This window comes from Nicrophorus vespilloides, unplaced genomic scaffold, assembly GCF_001412225.1.
Source record: "Nicrophorus vespilloides isolate i.1.1-1 unplaced genomic scaffold, Nicve_v1.0, whole genome shotgun sequence".
In the NCBI taxonomy this organism is placed as follows: Eukaryota; Metazoa; Arthropoda; class Insecta; order Coleoptera; family Silphidae; genus Nicrophorus; species Nicrophorus vespilloides.
The window spans coordinates 591270-612502 of NW_017096774.1; the positions used below are offsets into that span (position 1 = coordinate 591270).

The 21233-nt window shown below is 36.0% G+C and overlaps 2 protein-coding genes across 4 annotated transcripts in view; one reads left to right on the plus strand and one right to left on the minus strand.

Moving 5' to 3' along the window:
- Positions 1-317: 317 nt before the first annotated feature.
- On the plus strand, positions 318-2364 carry LOC108558100 (pickpocket protein 28-like). Its single transcript, XM_017914908.1, has 8 exons — positions 318-458; positions 512-751; positions 800-905; positions 953-1104; positions 1155-1356; positions 1408-1678; positions 1746-2076; positions 2133-2364. Exons 1-8 carry the CDS (start codon positions 343-345, stop codon positions 2362-2364), a joined length of 1650 nt encoding a protein of 549 aa, XP_017770397.1. The 5' UTR covers positions 318-342.
- A 695-nt stretch (positions 2365-3059) lies between these two features.
- Positions 3060-21233, minus strand: part of LOC108558144 (rho GTPase-activating protein 20-like) — a 52106-nt gene continuing 33932 nt past the window's right edge. For 2 of the 3 annotated variants that reach the window (XM_017914963.1, XM_017914964.1), the window contains exons 3-10: positions 6655-6804; positions 5177-5392; positions 4871-5104; positions 4527-4813; positions 4180-4385; positions 3850-4119; positions 3607-3786; positions 3060-3548 (exon numbers count right to left, since the gene is read on the minus strand). In XM_017914963.1, the coding sequence (XP_017770452.1) occupies positions 3163-3548; positions 3607-3786; positions 3850-4119; positions 4180-4385; positions 4527-4813; positions 4871-5104; positions 5177-5392; positions 6655-6804 (1929 nt within the window). In that variant the 3' untranslated portion in view covers positions 3060-3162. Of the gene's footprint in view, positions 3549-3606; positions 3787-3849; positions 4120-4179; positions 4386-4526; positions 4814-4870; positions 5105-5176; positions 5393-6654; positions 6805-19561; positions 20151-21233 lie in introns of those variants that run through there. The other variant, XM_017914965.1, reaches the window with a different exon arrangement.

The following is a 21233-nucleotide window of genomic DNA, read 5'->3' on the forward strand; positions in this document are numbered from 1 at the left end:
GTATAGTAATTACACATAAATACAGCAATTAGCATTCCATATACGCAATTAGATCTTATCATTATCGAAAAATAATGAAACTACCATTCCCATAACGCGTTAGGTTTTTTCAAATTTTACTGAGAACATAAGAGTAAATGATGAAAAAAATTCATTATCAAATGTACGGTTATTAAATTGAAAAGTTTACTCATCGTAAATAAAGCTCCAAGGGAAGGGTTTCGCATGACACATTTTGCTAATTAGCTGATGGATTATATAACAAAAGTCCGATATCAATGTTGCACAAGTAGCAGTTTAAACATGGACGAGAAGGATTATCCTACGAAGGGTCATAAAAGGATGTTATCCCAAAAACACCGAAACCAGATGAACAATTACTTCACGGAGTATTGCAACGCTACTAGCATCCATGGCTTCAGATATCTAGGAGAGCAAAAGAGAAGCTACACAGAGAAGTATTACATCAATTATTTGTTTTTCACAGTGATTATTTTAAATTAATTATTAGAATATGGTGGTTGGTGACTTTGATAGCCTCGGTATGTCTCTGCACGTATTTGATCATGAAAACTTACAACAAATGGGAAAGATCTCCAGTTATTGTTAGTTTCGCTACAAAGCAAACGCCCATTTGGCAAATCCCTTTTCCTGCAGTCACCATTTGCCCCGAAACTAAATGCCTACAATCAGAGTTCAACTTCACTAAACTTTACTTGAAAACTTTAAACGGCACTCTAAATGACGACGAGTAAGTAAAATTTATTATTTTTAGTTAAAATACAGAGCTTATTTGTAGGCTTGCAACTTTGGAGTATTTGTCGTTGATTTGCAATCCACGGATGGCCATTTCACTATTGAAGATGAAAACGATCAACGAAACTATCCTTCATTTCTTTGATGATGTAAATAACTAATAATAAATAAGCGTTAAATAATATTATTTGTTTAGATTTCACCAAATTATGAAGATGTATTTCTGATTTGCTTTTGGATCGGTGAGCCGTTCTATTGCAAATCGATTTTCACTCCGATTTTAACGGACGAAGGCGTTTGCTTCACTTTTAATATGCTTGATAGGAAAGAGCTTTTTAATGACGATATGTAAGTTGTCTTTTACTATAGTTTGTCTGTAGATAAAACCAAGATTTTAGGTTGATTTTTAAGGATTATTTACAACACAATCAGTCATCCGTAGGTTGGAACTTGGAGTACGGTTATGGGAAGAACGTGAAAAAGAATACGTATCCTAGAAGGGCTCTGTTTTCGGGAGCAACAAAGGGATTGCAAGTTATAATGTTGGCGAACGACAAGGATTTGGATTACATTTGCGGGGATTCCTTGCAAGGCTATAAGGTTAAACTTTAGTGAAAATGCTTAAGAACATATATATAATTCTTAATTTAGATTTTACTTCATCATCCTGCCGAAGTACCGAGAGTAAGTCAACAGTATTTCCGCGTTCCACTAAACCAGGCGGTTGTGGCAGGAATCAAACCAGAAGTGATGACCACTTCCTCCGAACTGCAGAGCTACCCACCAGAAAAGAGGCAATGCTATTTTCCAAATGAAAGGAACCTTCGTTTCTTCAAGATCTATACCCAGCAAAACTGCGAGGTCGAGTGTCTTGCAAACTTCACACTTCGTTTATGCAAATGCGTCGATTTCCATATGCCACGTAAACACTTGATGAAAAATAAACTAAAACCGCTTCGCTGCAGTAGTTATACTTACTTATATTTCAGATGCGAAATTTACTCCAATTTGCGGAGCAAGAAAACTTGGATGCATGAAGTATGCAGATAGTATGTTACTATCAAATGAAATCGAAACAAAACTGAGGGAAATTGAAGATGAGGAGTTACAAAAAAATGAGAGTTTCATGGATTCTTTGGACAGTGTTTTCGATAAGTTTGTAAACAAGGATAAGAACGAGGAAAAACCAAGGAGTTCCAAATGTGACTGCTTGCCAAGTTGCACTTCATTGAGCTACAGTATTGAAACATCTCAAGCCGATTGGAACTGGGCTGAATACTTCCGTGGTCTTAACGAAACAATCCTAGCCGATAAGGATAAGTTTGTTTTTACAATACTTAGAAAAAATATAACTTTTGAATATTATTTTATTTCAGGGTTTATTTATCGAAATTGGTTATTTTCTTCAAGGATATGCAATTCATATCTTCGGAGAGAGACGAACTCTATGGACCAATTGATTTCCTTGCTAACTGCGGAGGTCTGCTTGGACTTTTCATGGGATTTTCATTCATTTCTCTAGTTGAAATTATTTACTTTTTATCTTTAAGACTTATAAATAACATACGTAAACGTCGAATTCACAAGGTCATCGAATTTGACGCGTGATTCAATCTTATTGATTCGTCGTCATAATTTAATATTGTAGCATTTTCATAGAAATATTCTTTTTATTAGAATCTCTTGTATACAGAAGATGTTTAATGCTTTCAAATTCAAATCTAATTTGCTAATAAGAATCCATTACAGTCTGAAGGTATTATTATTATTTGCACAATAATAGCAAATTATGTAGATGAACTTCTAATAATATAGCACATTAAAATATCAAAAGATTTGTTTTCTTGTGACCCTATGTCCCTTTTTCAATTGAGAATTTTTGCTTTTCGTTCTAAGTCTGGATAATCGATTCAGAATAATTTTTTTATGTCGATTTTATTATGATCAATTTTTGCAATCAATCAAAATATTGTCTAATTAATGTTTGGTGAAATAAATGTAAAAGGATATAATGTAAATATATTGTATATATTTAAAATATATAAAAAGTAATAAAAATAGAAATATGTACATAGAAGAAAATGTAATAAAAAGATACATGTCATTAATTAATTACGAATGCCGGCAATGGGCAAATCAGTACATTCGATTTTCTTCTGGATTAAAACTTCGTTCTGCCCTCCCCGACTAAGGGAGAAATATAACTATAATACACATATATTTAATATAAGAATGTAAATAAAAATATATATATAAATCATGTATACATATAACTATTTAGTTATAAACTATATAATATGGCTTTCGTATTTATAAAAAATTACTGTACAAAACTACAAAAATAAACGATTTGTGTGTATCCCAAATATTGGGAAATCATTAGGCACCAGACCGATTGCACTAGAATCAAACATAGCTCTCGCTCTCCGCGTCCGTCACGAGAAGAAGTCGCGCTGTAGCGTAAGTCGGAGGCGGCGGTGGCGGAGGTCTGTAGAGAGGTGGAAGATGAACAGGGGGCAAGTGACGTAATGGAGGAGGCCTCCTCGGAGGTATCGGTGGTCCACACAAACTCTCGTTACTCGTACAAAAGGCCTCATCTTCTTCGATCCAGGTGTTATCTAGTGACCTCATCCTGGCCGCCTGTCGCGCCCAATCTGATCGATGGAATGTGGCGTTGTGGTACAAAAGTCCAGGACTATCTCGATCGTCCTCGGATAAAGTCAAACCAGAATCACGGCTTAGTGACTTTTGGTCTTTGGACAATTCCATTGAGTCTAACGAAAGACCTAAGGCTACAAACAAGAACAAAAATCAATCATCGTTCATTTACAATCCACAAATCAAACTTACAATGTAAACTATCCGATTCTTCAGCTCCGCTGTCGCTCGACACTTCTCCAAGCAATGATACGACCTGAGGACCAAACAACGTCTGGCATTGACCTATCAGCATCTCCACCAAAGCAGGCAGCGACCTCATGGGAGCGTTCGGACTTGCCTCCCACAGAAGACTCGGACCGACGCAAACACCTAAGATCACAAATAAAAGAGTTTAATATATGCGAAGACGAACCAATAACAACTATAATTTACCTAAATTGGCTGCTGACATTAAATTGAAACGCGAACGTTTGGCAATATGATGTAACACGCTTATGACGTGCGCCAACAGCAAATGGTTTTCTCTCGGCAGCAGCGAAAGCAATCGCCTTAGATGTTCAATCCTTCCCGAACTGGCTACATTCAACCATTCTTTCGCGTTTCCACTCAACAGAGGCTCCGGTAAACTCCTCAAGAAATCCTTGAGCAATGCAGCAAGCAAAAGCGCCGGAGTCGACGAAATTTCTTCACAAATCGCAGATCCTAAAGCAAAATCAGAAAATTACAAAACTTATATTTTCATTTAAAAAAATAATAATTTACCTTGTAAATCTACTTTTTCTCTTAGCTCCCTTAAAGCTCTCGCCGAAGCGCAACGCCTGAAAATACCTTGCGTCTGAGGTCCTCTCTGAAACAAGGCGCGAAGTGTTGCACTAATTGCAGGAGGAAGCGTGTTGTTTGCGCATAAACGTTGCAAAGGAACACCGAATATCCTGCAGCTGTTCTTCCTGAACAATTTTAAAGGTGTCCTAAAATGAAAATCGAAAAATCTAATGTAATTTTAATTATAATCAACAATTATAATTAAAGCACATGTTATTACTTAATTATTAGAGAAATTAATATACGAATGGATAGGATTTGTGGATGTATATGTTATTGTTACTCACTTTCTCGCAGTGGGTTTGCAGTTGGGTTTGATTTCGAAAACTATATCGCAAGGTAATCTGTTGTTGTTGCAGTGGGTGAGATCGAAACCTTCTTCGGCGCACAGGGATTGCCTCAACCTAGCTAATTGGATTGAATGAGGACGTTCGCAGCCTATCAAAGGGCAAGGTGCTGAATCTCTATCCCTCGCGTACAAAGTGTAACCCCATTCCGATGTCCGTGTTTCATCTAGCGCCAATCTTGCTATATCTCCGGTATTTGTCTCAGGTCCTACTCCCAAAGTCTTTGACTGTGAAAAAAAAGCAGATTAGAACAACGAACTAATTTCATGGTGAAAATAACTTACGCATTCCGTGCCAGTTAAAGGATCCCTATACACAACTTTGATGTTAGTCACTGGAGGTTCCAATCGTAATTGCGCTGCTAACGCTTGCTGAAGTTCCCTCCACCAGGAATCTCGGGCTGCTTGCGTGCAGAATGTCACCAGAACGGTTCGGGCCGGATTCGGCCATCCAATTAAGAAACCCGTATCGGATTCTGGGCACGGGGATAACCACAGTTCGGAAACTCTTACGCTCTCCTAAAGAAAAGATTAAATGATTAACATCAACAAATTGTTATATTAAAATTGAGTATTTTGATAGAAATTTACCTTTAGTTTGAACGTTCCTCCGGATCTCGGTTTGGCTACGATGAGAAGATCGGAGAAGAGGAAGAGGTGTCGTGGCTTCGCCGTTAGCTGCAGATTCGGGAGAGACATGGCGCAAGGCGCCTCCACCAAGAAGATCCTATTGCACATCTTGGAGGGGCACAGGTCGTGTAAGTTATGTAAGTCGCCCAGCGACTTCTTCCGAAAAGACTTGCTCTTCTGAAAGAGACAAAGTATTAATTACAACGATAACGTTAAACGTTTCGCAATTGCGTTAAACCGTTTCAAATCCGAACGCAATAAATAAAACGAGCGTAACAAAGCCCACTACGCGTAATTAAAAATGATAGATCATAATAAATCATGCTGTTTCCCAATACGCATTAGTATATAAGAATATATGTAGTGGGCAAATAGTGGAATGGATTTCGAGCGCTAATAAATAAAAGCGGAGCTCTAATGTCCCGTGACATGGAGGAACGGGTCTCCGGCTCGAGAGATGCACTCACAAATTAATTTCGGTGCTCCATCGCCTCACCTTTCCAGACAGTTTGACATTTTTAATCTTCCTAGGAAACGCGTGCTGTTGTTGCACAACGAGCGCGCGCGTTCTCTGCAGCCAGCGAAGGCTCATTCAACTCGGTGTCTCCTCCTTTTCACTGCGAGAGCAGAAGAGATCTGCCTTCGCTCGTATGACATGACTATGTAAAATCGGAATTTATTTGTACCAGAAGAAGAGGAACAACAACAACAACAAAAAAAGAGGTAGAAGGTTCACGCATCAGGGGCCACGGCACGAAAAAGAAGAAAAAATTGAAGGCAGAGCCCAACCTTTGATTGATCGCGCTTCGCTCGATCCACCCCTTCGGGTTCAGCAACAACAACAAAAAAAAGGGCGGCAATTAATTTTTTGTCGCAGGTTGACACGTCCTGCAGTTTTTCCTCTACTCCTATGTTCCATGTAATTGGATTAATTGCCGATTGCAACTCGCTCCAGTCTCGTGCATGTGCCTGCCTTTGAAAGTCAGCCAATTATTAAACGCTATGAAGGATTTCAAGGATGTTCACTCTTCGCGACTGCTACACGTGAGGCAGCGACTATCCAGATCCATACGCACATGAGACTTTTTAATTAACTCAAATTGCTCCGGCGAATTCACGGCCGAACCACCGTTAAACCTAGGTTTTATTATTAATTTGCTTAATTATCCTGACGTTTATGTAATTGAGACGCTTTGGGACGAACAATGCGTCTAATTTTAATTTAGATCTGCTAATTAACTATTCCCACGATTTCGTAGAGCAGTTGCATAAAGCAGGAAATTGATGTTCTCACTGTTCATCTCGTAACAGCTTTTTTTTATGTAATTCATATTTTTTGGCTCAACTTCAAAACCTCAAAGAAATAAATTTTCTGTTCTAGAAACTTGTCTATCTATAAGTTAAGAACCTCATCATTATCAATGTTAAAGTGTACTTACCACATGGTAGCTGGAGTTGGGTTCGGTGGCGTGAAGACAAAGGAAGTCATGAGGGAATAGGTCCTGGATCCTGTCCAGGTCCTTCCGTCTACCATCCAGCGACGGCTGCGATCCGCTGATCAGCCGTCCGTAATCGGCGAGTCTCTCCGCCTGGAAAAGACACAAATAACACACGATGAATAAACAATCTTCCACCTTTGGAGCTTTAATAATTGGAATTTATCGAGACTAGAAAGTCCTTTGTTGTATAAATAATGGTCACAGTTACGGCCTCTCAACCATTAACCATGTATATGTGATGTCATTATCTTATAAGTGAATAGTTTTATGTATTACATATGACGTTAATATTTTCTCGAGGTGCATTCTGAAAGGAGACTTTCTTAAAAAAAAAAGTAAGACAAGGTTGCTTTACACGCGCGTATGCAGTCGTTCCTAATCTAAATTGATTTTTATCCTCTCATCTCGTTGAAAACAAGAAAAAGAAAAGTAAGAAACATGGTAAAAATGTTAAACGAAACCGAAAATTCCTTTTCGCTTTTTGCATCACACTTAATTGAATCCCGCGAAATATTTCAAGATGCAACGCTTTAATTGGTCACAACTTTCATTCGCATTTTTCTGCAATACTACGCAATTCGTATAATTCGACTTGTTCACTGAGCGTTCAACTTAAGAATATTGGATCTAATGCATCATTTTTGCTTTTTTGTTGTTGTTGATTTGAAAGCTTTAATAACTTTAGAAACGCTTTAGCTGCAATTTATTGTTACCGCCAAGAGAATTAATATTGTTTTCTCCAACTAATCGGTTTCTACTTTATGTTTATTGTCGCGTTTCCATGAATTTATCTATTTGCGAGTCAATTAATGTGAACGACGATAGTGAAATTTCCTCTCGAACTCTTAATTATTATACGAGTATTTATTTCGCGGCATAAACTAAGATGCATTAAAATTAAAGCTATCTCGACATTGTGAAGCGCACGGAGTGATTTATCATCGAAGGAAACGGCATGCGAAAGCGTTTAGTTAAAAATCTTTATGATTCCTAAACCAGAGAGCAAACGGAGAATACGAAGAGCCTTGCCTCGCTTTATCGTCGACATTATATATTAAGCAAATCAAGATTAGCTCCACTATATACGAACATAATGCTGTAATAACGTCAAATTGTGAGATCGTAAAGAAACTCCCAGACATTTCAGACATTCCCCATTAAATATGAATAAGACGAGCAGCGTTTGCGTAATATTAATTGCTAATAAATACAATTGGCGTTCGGTTAACGTACATTATGCGTACACAAATTGCCCTACGATAAGCGAATGTACATGTAAACGTACATAGAATTTACATATAAATGCAAGTATTTATGTATTTTGGTACTTGCTATCTTTTTCGCAATAACGTACACTTTATGCCGGAAATTTATTTTAAAACTTGAATGATTTGGTAGTTGCATTCAAATGGAAATTAGTCAATTATTTTTCAATAACTTTTAAGTTGTTTTGAAACTCATTGTGTCATTCTGACATTGACAATAATCAATATTCGATTGATATAATTATGTACGTATTATCGAACGTATTTTAAAAAGACGTACGTTAAGTGAACACTGACTGAATGCGAGTTTTGTTTCATTTGATCGCAATTGAAAGGCCCTAATAATGGGATAAGAAAGTTTCGATTTTTACGTTGTGTGTGTGTGGGTATTTGCATAAAGGCGCGAGCCGAAAGAATCAAGTATATTTCAATATCGTGACCGGTCGTGCACATGTAATTTTCAGTTCATGGGGGGTATTTCAGGGCCCGATCTGTCTCCTGTGTACATGCATGCTACGTATCCTAAGGGTATATGCAGCTTTCTCTCGTTGCCGAGCGAAAATAAACGCAACGAACGTTTCTTTCTGGCTTCGTTCCTTCGTTCTCTTTGCATCTGGAAAGAGCGTTTTCGGAAACTAAAAGTGAAATCACCGCATTATCTCGGGACACACCTTCTTTGTTGATTCGACGATCTTTTTCCATCCAAGTCTTCATCTGCCGAAGAAATGTTATTAACCTTTTTGCCGATGGAATACGCCAACGTGGGAACAATTATGCGGCCGTCCTTTAAATACAATTTTTATTTTCATTTTGGATGATACACGACCCATTCTATGTTCATTTGCTACATAACAAACGCACACGCAGCAACGCATCCACAGCGAAAGACTTTCACTATGAAAAGGGCCCACCATTCTTGCTTCGAATTGCGGCGTCTTTTTTTTGGGCGTAGTTGACTTGCGTCACGTAGACCCTCGGACTGTTTGTGTGCGAGCAGAGAGCCTCAGACGAGAGCAGGAATGAAAGAGAAGACGAAGAAAAAACAACACACATAGTAGTTTTGAAGCGACGCATAAATCTTCCACCCTTTTATCCGCCTGTCGTTCAACTCGAAAACACCATAAAATCCAACATTACCATAATCACTCCTAACCACGGATTTATTGCCAGCTATATATAATATTTTGAATGATGGCTTATCACTCAATTGCCCCATTCGATTCAATCACTTTCACCGTGCCAAAGCCATTAAAAATCAATATTATTTGATCTCCACCCAAACGTAATCTCAATTAGGAGTAAGTAGTAACTTTCTACGTTAAGTAAAAGCAGGTATTAACTTCCAAAGTTCCTTTCCTGGTGAGGTTTTCCAACCGGAAATACGTTTACCTGCATTAATAGAAATCACGTTAAAAAGCTAATACATCAATTTAGCTGCAGTTTCCTCTTCATACCTTCTTAGATAACTCAGATGGGATTCTGTATTGCAACTTTCGGTTTCTTCGCGGAACGCGAATTCATATGGCACTTTCTAATTACTCCGTTTGAACGTCGCTAATTGCTTTGGGAAAGTTGAACGATTCGTTTTAGTTTGTTGTCGATGAATAGGTATAGAAAACAATGTTTTCGTGGAATTCGGATTGCTTTTTCAGTTTCTATTTCACGTGTGGAGTATGTGTGTCCAAGCAAGCATAAAATCATCCGAAGAGTGGAATTGCCGCAATGCACTTCCTCCTCTCTCGGTATCATTAACAATCGTAATTATACGCAGCGGAATAATTTACGGTGAGAACCGACATGCGATCAGACGAATGAACAAGAAAAAAACCCTCGTGAAAGACTTATTATCAACACTAATAACAATGATACAGCATCAGGGGAAAAATATGAAATATGAACGAAACAAAAAATTATTGTGCTCGTTTATTCGCATTTCCAAAGGAAATCGCGAACAATAGGCCAATCAGGGACTCACGGTGTATTACTCTACTCATCACCTTGGATATGTTCACCTGGTTGTTTATTTGCAGTTCGTTTTGTGGATCACAACCGATCATTAAATCATCGCATGGAGGAACGTTGCTAAGGTCAAACGGATGTATCTCGTGTCATGTCATCGTTTGCTAACGATTTTCACCATTTATTTTCAGCCTTTATTAAATGCTCTGCAGAGTTACGTACAACATTTCGAAACACCATTCGACATTGACTTTACAATTTGTATACTGTTTTTGTCGCTACAAACAACAATAGCGCATTCCGATTGAACAAGCTAATAACGAGCACAAAAAAATACATGATTGATGATTCATTTATGTAACCAACCTAATATTTACCTTAATAATAATACCGGTTATAACAACAAAAACGCAATATTTTCAAAGAATCATTACATACGTTTTTTTTCTAAATAATTTCATGCATGTCACTATTATAAATCTAATTATTATATCATTATTTCCATGCTCAATTAAGCAATCTTCCAAAGGTGGTTTAAATCCATTGTTACTAAGATTTCCACTGTTATATAACAAGAGCAAAATATGCAATATTTAAAAACAATATGTTTTACCTACATGTTTTATTTTTATGTACGTCATATTCATTATTATATATTTTTCAATAATACTTTTGTTTACTATTGTTGCTAAGATTTCCACTATTATGTAAATCAAGTTACATAAGAATTCTTTTTAATTTCGATTCCAATCAATCATTGCTTAGATCAAAGTCCGACGACCTCCAATACATCAGCAATTAATCACGTGCATCGTTTGTACGAAGAAGAGAAAATAATGAGAAAAATATACATATATCTCTTTTCAGATTCCTGTACAATCATTTAGAGCGGATGGAATCATCTCCCGAAGAAAGACGTCATTTTTAAATAAAGCCATGGAAAAAAAATCTTATTTTGCACGTTCCCGGCATTCCGAGCGTCTTGACTTCCTCGGTTAATGCCTAATTACACCATTTTACAGGTATTTTGATGAGCTTCAATTTCTTTTTCTTCCGATTGCCGCGCTCTTAACGTGAGGTTAAATAGCATCGAGGAACGCAAATAAATAATAATTTTAATCGTCATCGTCGATCAATAAAATGCATCGCACATAATTGGATAAAATATAATTGAATTATTATGCATTTTTCTGCAAGGAAATTAACATTCTTTAAAAGTAAATTGATATATAAATACATTTTTTTTGCAACCAAATCCATCCATTATTTAATGGTAAGTCCTGAATCCAATCCGAAATTAATGTGAAAGATATTTTCTAAATGTATTTCTCAAAATTTTCTAATCTTTAGTTTGAAAAACTCGAGGAAGTAAACTATCTGTATATTCCATTTCCGCCCTGTTTTATCTATAGAAACATGTTAGACTGTGACCAAGCAACAACCTTCCCAATATATCCGGATACTTTTACTGTTAGATACTTATCTTAAGTATCTTTAAACGATGTCCCTGTTCAATACATTTATTTAGTATTACTTTGAAATCCAGAATTATCATTTGACTATGAGATTTTGATAATACTATTATGTCTTTGATTTTAGAAATTCTTGTTAATACAAGTGAGAATAAAGGAATGTGTATAATTGCATGTGCTCTTTTATGATGTGCCTATGAATTGCATCATGAATTCCTCGAGTATCCGCGTTCGATGCATGGACGGCGGCGAAGAAGGAGGATGCATGATTAGTTTAGAATCGCGGAAAATTCCTTTGGCTGCCATTAAGATTCATTAATTAGAATTATAATTTGAAAAGGAGGAAAGAAAGAAAAACAAAACCCGAAGAAGGATACGAATTAATTGTACAGTTAGACGGAGCCGAGGAGAAGCACAATGGTGGATTTTTCAATTTTGCTTTGCACACTCAGACGATTCTTGAGTGGAGGGAATGCTCGATCATCGAATGGGGAAATTGAATAAAGTGGAATAATTGCGGATTAATAGGCAGATCCGCAGCAAACAGTTATAAATACAGATCCACATTTCCCGTGGCGCTCTTCGACCAAGAAGAGAGCAAACACAATGGGGCATCGACGGTCACGCATAAACTGAGCTACGACTATTGCATAATGTCCGTGTGGCCCGGGGCGACATCCTCGAGGAACCGGGAGAAGTCCTCCAAGTACGAGCGATCTTCGATCATGCATGCGATCATCATCTACAGTGGTTTGTTCGCTCATGCTGCGTGTGGTGGATGTGTCACACCAAAGGCATGTGGCTGGCTCGTCAAGACGCGATTCCGAGAACGGAATTCACTGATTACAGGTAGTAGTACCATTGGGATGGATGGACGGATGATCCGTCGAGGCCAGGTAAAATTTGCGCAGCACACTTCTGCTTCGTGGCTCTTCTGCTTACTTAATCAAGGCCGCCTGATTGGGTTTCGATAGAAAATCAATTTTCGCGATTTCGAATTGATCCTCTTTCGCTCTCTCAAGTAGCCAAGTCTCAAGGTTACACAACATACATACACACACACATACGCAGTAACGACTTAACATCACATCGAGTTGTCCTCCGCAACTCTCCTCTCCCGTCCCGTTTCGCTTCTTTTTCTTCTCTCGTATCTTCTTTTTTTTTTCCCTCAGCCATCTCGCTCTTCCTGCCCCGACGTCGCCACTTTTCATTTGCTTCACTCTCCCGTTGCCTCCTTTTTGCGCGTTATTTTCTTTGTTTTAGCCATAAAAAGCCCGAAGAGCTCTTCTCTATACAGAGAATCGGTTTTAGCGCGAGCTTTGTTCCATCATCATCCCCGGTTCTCGGTATCGAAGCGCCGAAACACTTAAATCAGAAAATGAGCTTTAATTAGGCAGCAGCAGCAGCGAGCCCAAATTCCCGTTCGTAAATAACGCGCGGATAATTACAGCGTACACTTCGTAACTTTATCTCTCGGAATTTCGGTTTGGATTTGTTGTGACCTGGTAACGAATGGAAATCTTCGGGTCTCCTCCTCCTGGGTCACGGCCAAACGCAAGACATCCATCCTTACTTCCACCTTTAAACGCGTCACCTTATCCTTTCATCTCAATCGACGCGACAAACTATTATTATTACTGTAGAACTGCTTGATTTGCATCGAAGATTTCACGCCCACGCCGCAATTTGACCGGATTCCCGCTTCAACACGATCCGCGGAAAGAAAGTGTTTCGGTGCTTGATTTTGATTGATTCATGTCGGACGAATGATTTGTTTTTTTTTTAATTTATTTATTTATTTTTAAAAAGCTGCAGCGTCCTTAAAAGGATCGAAAGCAATATCAACAGCGGCAGAGAATGAGGTGGATGGATGGAAGGATGGCAGCAAGTGAGGACAAAAATATTTCATAATTACTCGGCGTCTGCTACAGAGCGACATCAGGGTCAGGCATCTTCGATGTTGGTGTTCTTTCTTCTTGAACATGTGGGTACTTCGATATTCGCGCAATTAATTGGAGGAGAGAACAAAAATTAAAAGGACTTACGGCGCGCTTGCAAATCGGCACTGAACCCATCGATACTTCCGAGGTGGAAAACAATCGACGCGTTTGTTCCGGGCAAAATTCCTGGATTAACACCTGCTCGATGCATTAGAGACCAAACAAAAGTGCATACGCTCTTTGCTGACTAACAGCTCTGACTAATATACTGAGCAATGTAAATAAGCGCAGTTCGAAGAAAACGAACCTTCTTTTTTATACATATACGTTTCCACTATGATTTATATAACAAGGGTCTACAGAAAGAAGGGTCCGTAAATGGTAGATATATTGTCTTAAACAAAACAACGAAAATCATCGAGAGGAATGTTAGTTGGGAGGTATGCGACTCCGAGGAGTTGTAAAATAACGTGGTAACAGCCATTAAAGAGAAAGGCCGTTAATGAACGCTTCCATGCATACGTTATTATTCGTAGGAAATTTGTCGCAAATCGATTTCCAAGGTTATTAACTAAGGTGATTTAAACGAGAAAGCTGCAAAATTTTCGATCCTTCGTTCCGATACCAACCAAAACCAGGAACAATGCTTAACCGAAACAATGCTTTTCAATCATCGTGGATTATTATGCACGTGCTTAACGATTGCGTGCGTTACTTCTTGTTGCAGCCTTTTTAGAGGTCTTATCGTACCGTTTACTCGTCGTATCGGCTGCTCCGGTTCAATTGCGAACGCGATAATTAAACAATTAACAAGTCTTGGAAAACGTTTGCGTGTGTCAATATTGTTTCACACAATGCACACGAAATATGAACTTGTTTGTTCCATTTCTGTGCTCTCAGCAATTGAAACCACTTGTAAACTCATTTGTTGAAACACATCCGTTTTCTTTAAAAATAAAACTCTGTAATTGGATCATGAAAACCATTTAAACAACAATAACTTTTTTAAATTCAATTATTTTTTTCTTGTTTACTCACAACAAAGCATCAACGTTAGTGTAAATCAACTCGTTATACGCAAAATAATTACATCACTTGCTTACAAAATATTTCTTATACAATTTTTAAACACCAAAGTCACGTTTTCTTCAGGCAATAGCTTATTCATCAGGCTTCGACAAGATGAGTTAACATTAACAATACATAACAAATATTACTACATCCACTAATCCCAATTAGTAAATTTGGTATTAACTATATTTCCACATTAATTATGAAATATTTAAAAATTTCTAATTTAATCGAATGATATTTAATTTTCTATGGTAACTACAATGAATTGTTAATAATTACTCATTTATTTGTGATAACTGAAAATATGATAAACCTGATACAAAGCACAATTCGATTAGTAATAATAAATATAAAAATGAATCGTCAACAAGTCTTGAAAATATTTGTCCCAAATAGATAAATTAATAATTTCTTCTAGAAGCGATCATAAAAATATCGTAAAATCAGTCAAATAAGGTAAAACATAAATACATGTATACATAACGAAATGCTAAATGCGGTAATAAAATGTAGAAAATTCCTGTCCCAAATAGTTTGAAGAAAAACCACGATAATAACTCTAGTATTTGTCCGAAGTGGTTGATCATAAAAATGCTAATTACCGTTCCACTCCTTCTGGAAATTAATTCATCTCGACTTGTTTGTTTGATTCATGCGACATAATCCTATTAACAGTGAGATATAGGCACGCACATTTTAGCAATTCAAATTTAACTGTTTTGATTTTTGAACTCCAAACAAATTAATATGCATAAGGACGAAACGATGAAGAAGAAAAAAATAAATAAAACGGTTGTCTGGATAAATTATCGCATTCCTTTATAAACATATAGTTTTAAGTTCTTCAACAAGAAAAAAAAAACAAAATATTGTTACGAAATCTCGCGGTTACCTAGAACCCGCACCAATTAAGAAAACAATTGGACCGTTTAATTCACAGAAACCGAATCAGATGCAATTAAAACGGCAATGCGTGTTACGTAAACGGCGGAGCGCAAACCGCAGCAGACGAATTCACTTATTCTAACGCCGTTTTTACTTTCTACTATTTACCTAAACTTACAATTTTGTTTTAGTTTCTTTCGTTTAATTGAAACCTTTAATTTTTTTTAATCATTGAAAGTGTTAAAGCATTATTTTCCATTGTTCTTTTTTATCTAAATTAATGAGTTAAATAGTTCATACAGATCTAAAATTAAAATCTTTTTGTAATCAATATTTAGGCCTTGGTTACAGTATGCAAATGACGTAACCCAAATTAATAGAATACGATTTTCCAATGCATTATCTCTAAAATTATGAAGTTCCTAATAGGAGACTTGAATAGTGAGAACATAAATAAAAATTTTAACGGTTGGCCCATGGAGAATTAGATGTAGAGAGAGGAAGTAATTGAATTTATAATGTGGAAATATTAAACTGTTGGAAGATAATGCTGGGTCCTAGATTTATTATCATAAAATGTTATTCTATTATCGTGAGTTGTCAAAATCAATAAATGTGTTCGAAAGCAGTTAATATCCGAGGGGTGGCTATTTAAATCACCGCGACGTCAGTTTTACGGAATTTATGGCCTCCGAAGGAGATTCGGCCCGTGATTTATTCCGTCTACCGCAGATAATAGATATTAGTTGACCTTTGAGGACCTGAATGTAAACAGTTTCTGATGCAAGTCTAAACGGTGATGATCATAGTAAGGGATCATCATCATGATCAGCGTTTCTAAACCTTTTGACACAAGGCGACATTTCGCAAGTTGACCGCGACCCAATTTTGGGTCATACTCATTATTTTGATATTTGGGTAGATTTAGCTGTATGCAGATGCATTGTATCCGGTTTCCGTTCCACATGACAAAGAGTTCGACCTTTCGAAATAGCCGTAATCAGATCATCCGAGATTCGCAAATTGAGGATGCTGCACCAATAAAATCGAGCTGGTTTCCTGTCGAGACGTCTTTGCTTTTGCACGGCTAAAGAAAATTGCGAGGAGGAATCCGAAAGGATGATAAAGATGGAGCGGGAAAGAAAATAGAGGCGTAGAGAGTAGTAACCTATTTGTGAAATGAAGCATATTTTAAAACGTAATACCACTAGAAATGTAATACCACTTGTTATTATATTAAAAGCAAGTGCGCGGCGAGAACTGTAATCTAATCATGATTTCACTGAAAGCACACATAAATATGCCATTACGGCCTTCCATCCTCGTCCTTTATTAAATCCTCGCCCGCTAATGAACGCGCGACGCAAATATGCAAAACGAGCCGAAGGGAACGAAGACGATAGACGTTCTTTTTGTCCTTGTTGCTGTTTCTTTCTTCACACTTGCTCCTTGCAGCCACCGCGATCCTCCCGCCATCATCATCTCGTCATCATCATCATCATCATCATCCTATTTTTAGTCTGCGTCTCAAAAACCATGTGCATTGTCGCGTCCAGGAACAATGCGAACAGTCAACACACCCATTACAATAAATCTGTTAAGGCCCGTAATTTCCTACCTAGCTGGAATGCGCACCCTATTTTAATACACCGTTACATATGTAACTATCTTCCATCTTCCTCCAACGCCTTTCGAACAGAACCAGCAGGAATGCACAAAGCTCAAATACCGAAAGGAAACAGCGCTCCGCGTACACTCGCACACGTCTTTCTTACACGACCTCAACATCTTCCAAACTCATCGAAAGACGTACCACCTCCAAATTAATTATCTGGATCGGGCCTCGATTACAATCTTAACCACGACTAAATGCCTTCAGATAAGCAATCCGACATGCCATCAATGACAGACCAAAATTTTGATATCAATCCCTTCCTTACAAATCACCATTTGCTTTTAAATACGCATTCCTTCCTTCCTTAATCAAAAGAATATAGATTTCTACCATTTCATTAAAAATAATTACATATTTAAACCGTTGAAATGACTCATGTATTTTTTTTATATTCAAACATTTATCTGTAATTAATTATATAATAGTTACAATAAATATTGCTATTATCAATTTAAAATCAACATTAATTATAAAACAATTAAATTATTTTCTTTCTTCTTCAACTCACAACATTCATTAAAGTGTAAACAAAGTATACTGTTATTACAATAATTGAAAATACAGTATTCATTAGAATCGATTTGTGAATGGTTTTAATTGGAAATTCCACTATTTACTTTGGTTTACTTACAAAGTAATTGTAACTTTAAAAACTATTGACTTCTTTACGTTTTATTCAAATATGCACTGGAACTGGAGTATAACTAAATCTATTTGAACTGGTTCGACAAGAAGAAATTAATAACACCTATTTAGTGAGTGTGTGCGCTTTTTTCTTACTGTTACTGTTACAGTTACACACTTTTTTTACACCTTGTCTGTCGCCGCAAATATTGGATTCGGATCGTCGGAAATTGGACCTAATTTTTAACCGTGTGAACCTTATGGACTTAACCTTCATCTAAATATACGAATAAAATTAAAAAAAAAGTAATAACAACACAGAAGTTGTAAATAAAATCGACAGGAAATCGGATCTAAATACGTCAAATTAATGACACAGTTAATTAAAACGTGAGATTTTTTTTGTTTGGACGCAGTTTTATGAGAAATAATCAATTATTTAATATATAATTGAAATGAACTTGATGAAAGTATTATGGTGATTTACTTGGTTTATGCTTAATTCAATCCTGTTGTTAATTTGATGTTTATACTGATTTAATGAAATCCATTTTCAGTTTGGAAATATATCAATTAATTCATATCTTCTATTACATGAACTTGAACGAAAAGTACTTTTCGTTTTAATGTGTTATAAAATTTCATCCATTGTATTTTTAACAGTAATTGAAATTCACAATCCAAATTAGTTTTTATCTAATAGAATGTAGCTCAAATATTCAGAATTTTTTGAAATACTTAGCATATTTATGAGATGTCAGTATCAAATTTCGAATCCATCCATGAAATAGAATACTTTATTTTTCCTATAATATATAGGTTTGGATATAATAAATAATAGTAGATTTATTATTGAGACAATATTAAATTTCGTAATTATTCCTATTTTCTATTGAATTTTGTATGTATTTTTTTTAAATATGTTTTATTTTTCTATCTATGATAACTAGTATTGGTGTGAGCAGTAGTGGAGTCTAAATTTAAAGTAATTTTTGCCAACAATTGACTTCTTGGAATTGTTTAATCTATGGTTCGCAATTGTCCATTAACCAAAGGAATCCATTTGTAGCATTGTGCAAAAATGTACATTGTATTCAGCTCATTGTCAAATCTCGAGATGTGCTTTGAAGGAGTGAAGCAAAGTACATTAAAGTAAATTGTATGTAAGTGCAATAAACTGGGCGACTGCCCCCTGTGGCGTTTTGTTAAGACTACCAGAAAAGTTTCTAAAGGTTGCGCTCTTCTTCAGAATTCAATATATTCACTTAAATTCAATCTAAACCTAACAAATTTACTTAATTTATGTAAACTCATGATTTCTGCAACAAAGATATCTGAATTAGCTGATATTTTGAAAGCTGACAGAACAGATGACGTTTGCCATGCAATAAAATGATTACTTAACAGCCTATACGTGCGTATTTCAGGTAAACTTTTTGTTTATTATTATTTTACAGTCATAATAAATGAGCCGGAGAGAAAAAGGAAATAAAAATACTAAGAAGAAGAAGGAACAATCGAGTGGAATCGAAGATGGCACATTCCGCGCGCGGACGAAAGGGCGTACGAAAAAGGTCGTTAAACCCGTTTCGGGATTGCATTGTGGTGAAGAAGCAAAGAAGAATGCGAGCACGGCCCGACGGCCGATTGTAAATGCTGACCTCCGGATGACCCTCCCAGCGATCGGTGCCTTTTATTGGGCCCACATTTTTCGTGGGCCTTTTCCCTCTGAAGGAATGCCTTATGTAACCGCTGACCTTGCGGATTTAACTGTACACGAAGAGTTCGTCTTCGCAAAAAATTCGTTTCTTCTTGGGATCAATACAGGTTTGCAGATTTTTATGGACTTTTGGAGGTTTGAACCACCGTTTCGAAGAAAATCTATTAGGAGATTGGAACACCTTCTCCTAGTAGTAGTTGCACTATTTGCTGTTTTTTTTTTGAGTTACTTACGTCGTTGATGTCTGTGAGTATTTTCTGCCTCATCTTCGGATAGAAGGAGAGTCCTGCTTCCTGGCACTAGGTTTTTTCCACTAATTTTAATCCGTAATTGGCGATGCAACGCCGCGACTAACGAAGGAATTAAATAATAACAAGTGTTTGTGGCAGCGCGAGATGTTGGCCAATTAAACTCGGTAAGTCGGATGAGGAATGCCCAGCGACGTTACGTTACCGTTAACATTCTTATTATATATATATATATGCACGTATACAGATATACATGTATTCGATGACAAATGGATGTAGTTTAAACGTTGATCTGATGCACTAATAACCTATAGAAATGGCGAAGTGTCCGATGCCTGTTCGGCAGTTAACGTGAGCTTCTACTAAAGTGCCCTTAGACTTCTGACAATTTTGCATGCCTATTTACGAGCCAGAGACAGACGTGTTGCCTCCCCAGACACAACCATTCACCACTGACTCTGAACGACGACTGACTTCTTATCACAACCCCTCCATCTATGCCCTTAATCCTTACTTCCTACCACAGGCAAAACACCTAAATCCCAACCAAATTTTTACACAAAACTAACCTTAAACAAACCCCATAAAGTATATTTTTATATTATTTATAATCAATTTTAATTTCAATAATTTTAATAATGAATTTTTAAACCATTTTCTTTTTATTTGTAACACATAATTTTTTTATATATAAATTATTTTTCATATTTAAATGAAGTAAAACTACAGTATTTATGAATGTTTAAGAATGATTGAAGACTGAAACAAGCAAAATTACAACAAATTATTTATAATTTTTAACTGTATATATTGTGTTAAATGTTTCAAGTGAAAACTACTTTAACAACTTTTTAAATTACAATAAATTTCTTCATTAGAAAAGCAATTTAGGAATCGTTTAAACACAATTAATTTACATCTAGATAAGTTGCAGATGATTAATTGACTCATAAATCTGAAATTATATCAGCCTTTCAAAATATTAATTATTTTTCATACTGCACGAGTAAAGTGAAACATAACAAATACAGATAATTAAGCATATCTTCCAAATGTAATTAATTAACTTTTATATATAAAATATAGTAATCATTTATTATTACGATTTTTATATTTATTTAACCCTTTCCAGCCCAGTGATTCCAAATGGAATCATTAATTTTTATATTCAATTTTGTATTTCAACGAGTAAAACTACTACTGTGAATTGAAGCTAAATGAATTTTTAACAGTAGCTAATATTGAATAATGGAAAAAAAAACTGGTAAGAAGTGCTTTTAATTAGGAATTGGGTTAATTAGCAATATAATTAACTTGATAATACTTTATTATATAATATGATTTAGTAGCAATATAATTAAAATATTAAACAAAAATTGTTTATTAATAAGAATATTTTAAGTTAATTAAATGAACTTGGGAATATTTCATTATATAATATAAGATTCATTTAAATTTATTTACTCATATGTTTCATTAATATAATTAAGTTATTATAAATTCTATTCTATTTATTAATACGCTTCTAACAGTATTTTTTCTAAAAAGTTGTTTTAAATTTTTTTATTTCCACTAAAATTAGCATGAAAAAATATATTAAAATTATATAATTTTTTTCGTATTTAATAAACTAACACCTATAGTTTAAGACACATTT

Bases quoted from the DNA above. Each gene is read 5' to 3' on its own strand.
- LOC108558100 (XM_017914908.1), top strand. From the start codon at position 343: ATGTTATCCCAAAAACACCGAAACCAGATGAACAATTACTTCACGGAG. The intron at 752-799 runs GTAAGTAAAATT...GCTTATTTGTAG, and splicing joins GGCACTCTAAATGACGACGA to GCTTGCAACTTTGGAGTATT. The intron at 2,077-2,132 runs GTTTGTTTTTAC...ATTTTATTTCAG, and splicing joins ATCCTAGCCGATAAGGATAA to GGTTTATTTATCGAAATTGG.